This window comes from Vitis vinifera, chromosome 18 (genome assembly GCF_030704535.1).
Source record: "Vitis vinifera cultivar Pinot Noir 40024 chromosome 18, ASM3070453v1".
In the NCBI taxonomy this organism is placed as follows: Eukaryota; Viridiplantae; Streptophyta; class Magnoliopsida; order Vitales; family Vitaceae; genus Vitis; species Vitis vinifera.
In genome coordinates this window covers 8,649,276-8,660,417 of record NC_081822.1, presented here as the reverse complement: position 1 = coordinate 8,660,417, position 11,142 = coordinate 8,649,276, and the positions used below count along the sequence as shown (strand labels likewise).

At 31.5% G+C, this 11,142-nt stretch overlaps 1 protein-coding gene across 1 annotated transcript; it reads right to left on the bottom strand.

The window, feature by feature from the left end:
- Positions 1-7,500: 7,500 nt before the first annotated feature.
- LOC100254049 (uncharacterized) lies at positions 7,501-9,464 on the bottom strand. The gene is made up of 3 exons (XM_002284809.4): positions 8,517-9,464; positions 8,220-8,405; positions 7,501-8,119 (listed from the first exon to the last, which is right to left on the bottom strand). The coding sequence occupies exons 1-3, from the start codon at positions 9,003-9,005 to the stop codon at positions 7,835-7,837; spliced, it is 960 nt and encodes a 319-aa protein (XP_002284845.1). The 5' UTR covers positions 9,006-9,464; the 3' UTR covers positions 7,501-7,834.
- Positions 9,465-11,142: the final 1,678 nt, after the last annotated feature.

Here is an 11,142-nt window from a genome sequence, read left to right as displayed (position 1 = left end):
GAATCGGATTTTGTATTTCTCTTTTTAAAAAAAATATACTCACCCTTCAAAATCATGTTATTCTTTACCCAATAATCCAAATCTTTCATCACACAATCATTTTTTAAGCACACCATTTTTACAAATAATAACTTCAATTTTTTACTCTTATTCATACACACTTGTTCTGATAAGAAGGTGTGAGACCATTTTTTTAAGTACAACCATTTTTACAAATAATAACTTCAAATTTTTACTCTCATTCAAACACACTTGTTATGATAAGGTGTAAGTCCATTTTTTAAGTATAACCATTTTTACTAATAATAACTTCAAATTTTTACTCTTATTCAAATAAATTTGTTCTGATAAGAAGGTATAAGACTTAGAGTCCGTTTGATAGTAATTTTAGAAAACGTTTTTAATATTTCTAATACTTGAAAATTTTCATCATTCAAGTGTTAGAAATACTAAAAACACTTTCTAGAATCACTCCCAAATATACTCTAAGTTCAAGCTAATAGTCCTTAAAATCGATACATGATACCTCGTCATATTGTGAAAGATATGAAAGTTCATTTCTTATATCAAGTAAAGTGAAGTTACGATTTGAGTTTGAAAATCAATCTTATCTTCCATATAAGCTATTTGAGTCTTTACAAAGACATCTAAGTTACAAAATATTAAAGTTCATTATTACAAGTCAAGCCATTAGAAGACAATGTGTGCCTCCTACAATGAAATACTTGGTCACTAGAGAACGAGACTAGTTAGGAGTCTGAAAATGCTTTATGATAATTACAAGCACATCTATAATATTGGTTAGGACAATGTTACAACCTACTCAAAATGACTCTTACAGGATCTTGAAAGCTTTTAACAAAACCTAAAAACATCTACACATCTCTATACAAGAATGAAAGTTAAGGAAACCAGAAGGCATCCATACATCTTTACACAATGATAAAAGATAAAGGAAACCTGGAGACAATCACATATTTTTTTAAAATGGTGAAAAATAAAGGAAAAGTATAAAGAATGAGGATAGAAGATAAAAGGAAAAAGTTTAGAGAATTTCATAGTGTTTTTGACAACTTTTGAAAATGCATCTCTACACAAAGATGGAAGATAAAGGAAAATATATGGAAGATAAGGAAAAATATAGAGAATTCTATAAAATAAAAATAAAAATAGAACTCTTGAAATTACATATATAGGCTTGTGTTTAGCATTTGTAGATAATTTTAGATTTGTGGGGAAATTAAGGGTTCTATATTGTTATTTAGTTTCTATAAATAGGAAGATATCCTATTTTGCTAAGAAGTTTTGTTTGGCATTGTGGGCTAAGATGCATGAGGCTTAGAAAATACCTAAATGTATCAACCAAGTTGGAGTTTGGTGGAGTTAGTTGTTCTTCGCTAACAAACAATTGAACGATGTTGACGTCTCTTACATGTATATGAATCACACTCTTTTCTAATGATCCAGTATTTTTTTTTTTTTTTTTTTTTTGGAATCAAAAGAAATTCAAACTTTGGAATTTCATCTTACAATTTTTAAAATCAAATATACAATATAACAGGTAGTTTTTGTTATTACTCCGCAAAATAGTGTCATTTTTTTTTTCTATATATAAAGGGTAATCTTTTATGATTTGATGTGAGTTAATAAATTTTTTTACAGATAGTAATTTCGTGAGCCAAGTTATAAGTATGAACACTTTATGTAATAATGTTGTAGTAGTGTACATGGGTCAAGAAAAAACTCAATGGATATTGTTCTCTCTCGGGTGAATTAGTATACTGTTAAACAGGGATAACGATTGGATAGGGTAGGGATGAGTCGATTTCATCTCAACTACGTTCTCATCCAAATAAAAATTAAATAGGGTGGGTAAGAATGAAAATTTCTTATCCTCATCCTACTCATTTAATTTTTTTAATTACATAAAAAATAAATATATTTTATAAATAAAAAATATTATAATTTTTAATAACTTATTTTATTGAAAAGTAATTTTATATATTATCGGGGCAATATAAGGCAGAACAAGATAATTTCTGAACTTGTCTCAAGTTAAAAGAAAATCCTCAAATTCATTTCTAACTCATTTATTCCAAACTCATCTCATTAGGGGTTGGACAGATGGATACTCGAAAAGGCTCACCCCATAGTCATCTTTACTGCTTATAGAAATATGAGCCAGTATGCTGCCAATAGAAATATGAACATCATAGTAGTTGCATTTTTTTTTATCATTTTGGTGAGGTGGTAAATGATGATTAAAAAAATTTTAAAAAATTGAAAGTTAAAAAATCAATTCTCCATTCAACCAATGCATGTCATCGAACATTATGATAAAAAATTAAAAATAAAAATAAAAACAATTTTCAAGCAAATGCTAAAATAACAAAATAATTATTATTTTTTGGTATTAACAAAATACTCTTCAATGCAATTGCTAAATTTTAGCACATGGTTCTATTGATGCCCAATTTTGCATACTTTATGTGGATCTATATACATTAATGTTGATTTTCGTGCAACGATTCTTGGTGAAAAATTAGAGAAAAACGAAAAGAAAATACACAGATTTAACGTGGTTCGGCAGATTACCTATGTTCACGGGAATAAGGAAGAAGACTTTTACTATATATCGTTTGCCTTTAATAGTAAAAATATAAGCTTGAATGACAAATGTTGTTATTCCGTTTCACTCCACTCCAATATTTGCCCATTTTTCTTCATATATGTCTTTCTTTCAATACGAGTCACATACTACAACAACCAACCACATGTTTCAATGTCAGATATTGAACCACCAACAATTCTATGTCATGCTTATACATATCTTATACACACACAAAATTATACATAACATCACTTTAGCACTTCCATTCAAAATATTCTAAAATGGTAAAATAAGTGTTAACTTAATTGGGAATGAAATAATATTATAATGGGAAAATGAAATTTAAATTTTTTTCTTTAAGCTAGATTAACTTAATTTCAGTTGACAATTTGACTCTAAACTTTACTAAATACACTCTATATAGTTCCTAAGATTTACATTGATATTTGAAGACTCCCTATTATCATCAATTTTGACTTGAAGTCATTCAAGTAAAATGTGATTGGGTATGTATAGGTGGATAATGACATCGACGTATGTGTATTGGTTTTATAGGAGAATAATAACATTAAGGTGGTGTTTGTTTTTTATTAAATAAAAAAAACAGAAATATTTGATTTTTTCTATTCAACTAAAAGTAACATGTTAACATCATCCAATATAACTAAATTAACATATTGATATCAAATATACTTTAGTTATATTAAATGATGTCAATAAGTTACTTTTAACTTAGTATAACAAAGTTAAATATTTTGATTTTTTCTATTCAACCAAAAAGTAAACACCTCATAAGAGTCAAAATGTTTTCTTTCTTGTATTGTTGATCCAACCCATTAAGGTTTTCAAAGTATAAATATGCCTTATTTTGTTGAATTTTTAGAGATATATCCTAAAATGACATGGCATTCTTCTTTGCACATTCAAAATACTTTTTAAGAACATTTTATTATTATTATTATTATTATTATTATTATTATTATCAAGATTTGTTCATATTGATGGATCACATTCCTTCGAAGTGTTGAGGAATTTACTAAGGAGCATGAGATCCTACTTCGAAGTGTTGAGGAATTTACTAAGGAGCATGAGATCCTACTTCACACATGTAAAGATAAGTGTAGATGTTGGTTAATTTAAAACCTTAGGAAGAATCTACCGTGTAGTCTAGGTAAAACCATATATTTGTTTTTTCATATTTCATGAATACTATGAATTCCCTAGTTTTTATGAGTTATGGACAGACTCTTTAAATAAATTTCACGTAAATCACATATTATCAAGTAATTGGATTTTATTTTAATATTTGACTATTACAAATTAATTAAAAAAAAATTGAATGTCAACTTAAAAATAAAGAATATATATTCACTCTTTTTTAGGAATCAATTTCAAAACTTTCATAATCTATTCTACTAAATTAAAATAATTTTCTAAACTTAAAGAGGTATCATGGATGAAGAGTTTGTTTGATAATGATTCTAAAAAGTGTTTATGATCTTTCTAGCATTTGATAAGCACTCTTTTGATAAAAAAAAAAATTAAGTATTAAAAATGTTAGAAATATTTCTTAAAATCATTATTAAACTGACTTGAAATATGTTTTAATATTTTATGATATATGTAAAAGTTGAATGTTTAAAATTGAGCTAACCATTTTAACATATAGATAAGCAAGGAGTGACACTATCAAATAATTCAATAGAGTAGGAATAAAGCAAATGATTTGGGGAATAAAATTGAATTTACATAATTAAATTTGAATAATTGTTGTGACTTAGCATGCATCAACCACTTAATCCCTCCATATTTTATACTTTTTGTAAGAAGAAAAAAACAATACTACTTTAATCAAATAAAGGCTAAGAAAAAAATTAATAAATTAAAATTAATATTTCTCATAGGGAAAGGGCATCATGAATAGTGCATTTTACATATGGAATAAAGGTAACGTCTTACTAAAAAAAGCATAATTATGTAGAAATAAAATCCAATATGAACATCTAATTCTTTGTAAGGGCGTAACTTGGATGAATTGGTCCTATCTAATCCAACTTTTTTGAACGGGCTTGTATAATTATTTTTAATAATTGAATTAAGTTTTGGTTAAACTTTTTCAACAAAAACTTAATTTAGGGTAGGTTTGAGCAAAGGTTACCCAATTTGATATTTTTTTTTATAATACTTATAATTTATATATAACATATATTCATATTTATTTTATTTATTTTTTAGATATTTATAGAAAAATGTCAAATAGTAATTATATCATTTATATTTTTTTAATAAATTTTTTGTTACTACTTTGAAATATTATCCATTTATTATGTAAATCTTGGTATAAATATATAAAATTAAAAAAAAAATATTGTATATGGATTTTAAATCATATAATCCAATCCACTTAAGTCTAATTGGATTACATGTTGGAGTTTAAAAAATGAGATTGAATTGAGTTTGGACTAAGGGTATATTTGGTAACTGTTTTCAAAAATAATTTTTTATTCTTCAAACAAAAAAAAAAAAAGTACAAGAAAACACGTTTGCTAATTATTTTTTTAAGAATAGAAAATAAAGTATTTTTAGAAAATATATTTTTTTAACTATTTTATGTTATTTTCACTTGTTTTCTTATGATCGTTTAAAAAAATAATTATATAATAATGTAGAAAGATTAAAAATAAAGCATCGAATATAAAAATCATTTTTTAAATATATTTAAAATATTTAAAAACAAGTTCAAAATATTTTAGATTGTCAAATAAATTTTTATTCTATAAAATATGGAAGAATAATTTTTTAAAATTGTTTTAAAAAACATTTATTAAATATGCGCAAGTATCTTAAATTAAGATAAAATGATTTTTCAATTTGAATTGAGTCAGATTTTGATGGGACTTAATACACCGAGTTGCAGCTCTGATGCCGTGGTTTTTACTTTTTAGGAGCTTTCAAATCCAGATGAACCCAATACAAATTAAGGCAATAGCGTTGATCCCAAAAATAAGGCATAATAATACCTTCCTAAGGCACTAGTGTCACTAGGAATCACAGCGTCCAACCTAAAAGATTTTTTAATCCACTTGCAATACTCGCCCTACATGGTTAATTTACCTTTGGGATACGTGGCAATTTAGTATAATATGGGCATGAAACTTCTAATAGCGGAGACAAATTACTAGTCCTACATTCATGGGTAATACTGTTTCATCAGTTGAAAGGCCAGACAACTTACGAAGCCTGCGGACAAATGGATTGAACTCTACATGGGAAACATCACACGGTAAAATCAAAGGATAAGTAGCGACACCTTTGTTTACTCCGATGAATATCACTTATAAATAGTTGAACTCAACTACAATCAATAAGATTTTTGAAACAGATAGGTTTATGTTTGGTTCTCAAAAAGCATTAAAAAAATTAAATATAATTAATATATAGATTTCTAAATTGTTAAGTTTTTAAGTAAATAAAATAGAAAGAACTTAAAGTAACATTTATAAATAGTTAATTAATTTCATTCTTTTTTCTTTCATTGAGGACCAAACATGGTCATAATGTGTCCAATTTAGTTTACTAATAAAATGAAATCGTCAACCTCTTATTCCATGACATCAACAATTTTCCTCAGAAATTATAGAAGCCTGAATCAAAGCTTGGAGGAGATTTGGGGACGCAAATAAGAGAGGGAGGAATGGAAGCAGCCAAGAGAGCCTAGAGCACCAATGTATAGAGATGGGCAGGTGAGAGAAGTAGCAGGCTCGATGATGTACAAATATTACCCACATAGGGGGATTTGGAAAGATGGGAAGCTGCCACTGACCTTTTTATCTTCAATTCTCTTAGACCGAAGAATGCCCTTCTCAGTTCTGAAAGTTATTATTTTCTTGTGCATGGTACTCATTCGCATGGATTGCGGCACCCCTGTCTTCAAGATGGGGATCATGAGATTGACAGGAGCAACTTTGTTCGGAAGAAAAATGCACTACGGCATATGGTGAAGATCGAGCGTTATCAGCAAATTGGTTCCATGAACTAAAATAAATGTTTGGTTCCAAAAGTTTCTGGTCCAAACAATCTCTTTTCTCTATCTTGTTTCATTTTTAGCCAAATTTCAATTTTGCTTATTTTAATGGCATGTACAAATTTAATCCTTTTTAGTACACTTAGGGGATTCTTTTCGTTCATCTCTTGACCATTAATGCCCATCTTTCTAATACGGGGCAGGGGTGGGTGAGAAGGGCAGAAATGGGTCAGTTCTTTGAATTTCTCTTTCAGCCTATTTTGTTGTTTTTTGGTTCACACTTCACAGCAGGATCATAATCATGGATGAGGAGCGTGAAAGTTGATCATAATCACTAAATGCATAATTTCCCTGCGGACCATTTGTCTGGCCTTTTTTCAACCTGAATCCATTAAGCTTTCAGCTTTCCTCTTCACGGATTTTTCTTTTGGGTTCTTCCCCAAGCCAAACCTAGAGTACTCTTGAACTCATTTCCAGGATTTTTGTTTTTGGTTTCAAGCTGAAACAAAATCAAATTGAGAGCATGGATGATTTGTCTTTAAAAAATAAATATCATTCAACAAATTTTTCATTAAGATAAAATATAAATTTTTTCCTTCTAAAATATTTTTAGGACTTCAAAAATGGCAAGAGAGATTTCGTATCTAAGGCTCCAACCTCATTAAACCCAAGCTGATTAGCAAATGTGATGGGGTTTGATGCCAAGTTGAATGGCAGCCGTCTTCAAAGGAAAATTATTACATAAATTTGGTAGGCTAGTTGCTTAAATTTGCCGAAATGTTCATGAAAGTGTTTTAGAGTTGGTTTCTATTTTGTTCAAAGTTTTGTGGGTTAAAAATGATGGTTCCAAGAATCAAGTCAAGACTCAAAAGACAAATTTAATTACCTTATTAAATTAAATGAGACTATAATTACCCCATAAATGTAATGTCAACACCCATAATACATAAATTATTACATACTTTCACATTAAAAAAAATTAAAAAAAAAAGGGAATATAATCACTCACAAGTCACTACCTGCTCTCCAACTCTCCGGGCAGTCGGGCAACCAAAAGTCAGTGATCGCGTCCTCCTCGGCTGCCCAAACAACTCAAAAGCTGCCCGTCATAGCTGTCCCTTTGATCTTCTTCTCCAAACACCGAAAAAGGAAAAAAGAGAAACAAGCGGTATCTTCTGCAAATGCCGGATTGTTATTGCCTATTGGTATGTGCATGATTTCTTGAGTGATAGCGGGACATTAAGCTTTTTCGGATCCAAATTTACTGAGCATTCGATTCTTTTATAGAACTTTGGTTTCACCAGTTTCCCTAGAACGTAAGCTCTGGATCGAAGCATGAAGCTCAATTTTAGAGGCAATGGTTCGGTGGTTGTGCCGGTGGAAGTACTCAAACTCGCTCCACCTCCGTAGAGTGGAATTTTATCACCCATCAGTACTATTGTTAGTGATCGGTGGCTCTTTCTCGATTGATAGAACTTCTTTATCTGCAAAACCGAAGTTGCCAAGATCAGGAAATTTTGATCTGAATTTAATGGTGGAAAAAAAAAAAAAGGACTGTAGAATGGGGAGTTTTGAGTAGCTTACGGTTCCGGAGGCCACCCTGAGTCGGGAGTAGGATAGATCTAGAGGCGTCGATGTTACATGTACACCGAAGAATGTTGCAGTGTTTCGAAATGTGAGTTTGACGGTGGAGTTCATGGACACCATGTCCGTAGCCACCCCTGTAGAATCAGAACCGGCTTGAACGACGAATCTCTCGAATGTGATGCTCTGGAGGGAAAAAGGCGCAACTTAATCCACACCCATTTGCGAATTTTGCAGAAAAAAATGATTAATTCTAGTAATTTAATTAAATTGTGGTTGATAATGTAATGATCTTACCTTCATAGTGATCTTGGGCTTCTGGGGCTTACTCGCACCCCATAAAATCAAGGAGAAGAGAGAGAACAAGACAAAAAAGCCAACAACAAAGGCGAGAAAATAGCAGCGGCGAGGGAGACCTTTTTGACGCTCTTCATCTTCAAGGAGCCCTTCTTCCTCGATCACCGCACACTCCTTCCAGGGCTTTTCACCTTTCCGATGGCCACCCCGAGAGGCATCATTGGGGGAGATCTTGCGAGATCCGGGCTTCAAGGAGCCGGAGAAGCGGCTAGAGGAAGACTCCCGGGAGTGGCGGCCGACGGAGGAGTGGGAGTGGGGAGGGGAGCCCATGGGGCTGAGCACAGGAGTGGAGTGGAAGGATGTCGTGGTCTTCTCTCCATCGTGGGAGTCTCGTGATGGGCTCTGCACATAGTAGACCGGCCGCCGTGGAGATCTGGTGGGCGACGATGCGGCCAGACTGGTGACCTCTGAATCCGTCTTGGCGTGCATTGTGTGGTTCCTGCAACCCTCAATTCCCCCCGCACCGATTCACAGATCAAAGGTGTACTCTAGTTCTTCCCCACTTTCTCTCCAAAGTCTCCACACTACGGAGAGCCTTTTAGATAATGAAGTTTCTTTTTCTCATGGGTTGCTTGTCAACTTGATTGTAGTTAATAATGACTGGAACCCATAAATTCTATACATATAAGAAAAATGTGGAGGTGTCAATGTTGGCGCTACAGACAGGGGGCTACAGCTAATCGTAACACACAGATTATATAAAATATTTTAAAATATCATCCCTTAAAACAGTAAACTAGACTTATGGAGAGGATTGATTCGGACTAACCCCTACTTACTTTGGTGTGGAAAGCAAGGGCTTTACAATAAAGTATGGCAAATAACTAGACCTGTTGTGCAATCTTTTTAAAGAAGTAAAAGAGAGATACAAAATAAAATATTTTGAAAAGAATAAAAGAAATGGGAATTAGGTTTGGTTTTAGGCGAAGACCTGACAGCCACCTTACAGTTGGCACCAGGACTCTTCGATTAATCGTGCACCGACGCAGTTCTGTAGCTTCCACGCAAATCGTTTCTGAGGAGACAATGGGCTGGGCCTTAATTGGTAAACGTAAACCATAGTTTTACCGTCTCGTGAATCATACTGGGAGTCAGAACCGCATATGAAGTTGCTCTGCCTCTCTCTCTGGGCCAACAATAATGAAAAATTAATAATTTCAGATGTTTTTTTTTTATTTTTAGAAACAGAAAATGATTTTAATTTCTATGCGTAGTAGGAAAACTTTTTTGAGACCTTAATAATACGATAATTTTTAAAAACTATTAAAGAATTTGAGATATTATAAAACTTTTATTTTCTCTAATATAAAATAAATGTATATTTCATAAAACTTTAATTTTTATATTTTATATAATAATAAAATAAAACAAAGAAAGTGGAGGTGGGCTGGCGTCCCTTTGGAGGTTGAGATTCTTATTATTAGAGGAGAGTGGCGGGCGTAGACTGAAATGGGGGAAGAATAGGGTGTGAAATGTGGGATCCACAGCCTCAACAAAACATGCATGTGAGGCCATGTGGAACGAGGATGCTGTATATCGCAATCAAATCTTTCTAGCGGGTGCATTCTTTCCTTGTGCTTTAGGAAATTAATATGCCAGTGCTCTTCCCATTTGCTTTTCATTAATTAAATCTGGTCATTGCCCATAGCCCATAGCCCATAGCCCATAGCCCCTCCTATATATACATATATATTGCTTGGAAATCCCAAGACAGTCCCTCTCTAGTCCCAAATGGGCTTAATGGCGGAAATCAACTGTGTAAAAATTCTGACACATCCATTGTATGATGGCATTGCTCGAGCACTTCACTAAGACTGGAACCACTCGCCTTCGTGGATGAGAGAGGGTTCAATCGGTGGGCGCTACATCCCATGTTCAAATGATTTCTCTTTTTTTACAGAGAAATTGTGAGGCAGGATACCCACACATTCCATTAAAAGATGATTCAGAGAGATTCTACTTCCACAGTGCCCTTTTTAATTAAATAATTTATAATTTTATTTGCTTCCTTATGTTTGCAAATATTTAACTCCCAGGCTTAATTTTCAAATATTCTTCATTAAATAGCCTAGTACTATTTTGAATTCTCTTTCAAATTAAGAAATCTATTGTTTTTAATAATTAAGCATGTCACCTCTTAAAATCATATAGTTTATAATAATTATAAATATATTATCTCAAAACTTACTTGGAACCACTTTTATAATTTCATTAGAGTCTCCATTCGGTTATCATGAAATATGTTGATTACTTATTCTTGAACCATCAAAATTTAGTTTAAATTTTTCATTGATGGGAGAAATCCATCAAATTTATTTTTTAACTATTAAATATATGTGATGTCTTTTATTTCAAATAAAACAATCAATTTCGAAGATTTTGAAGGTTAAAATTAACCTTTTTCCATAACAAGAAAGAGATTGGGGTGATTCTTACTAAACAATGTTTTATTTCTATAAATTCATATATTTTACATGATAATGACATTTTTTTGGAGCCGTTGAATATTTTACAATTAAATTTATAATTTTTGTATAAAACTTGGCCTTCATGTGATAGAAAAATG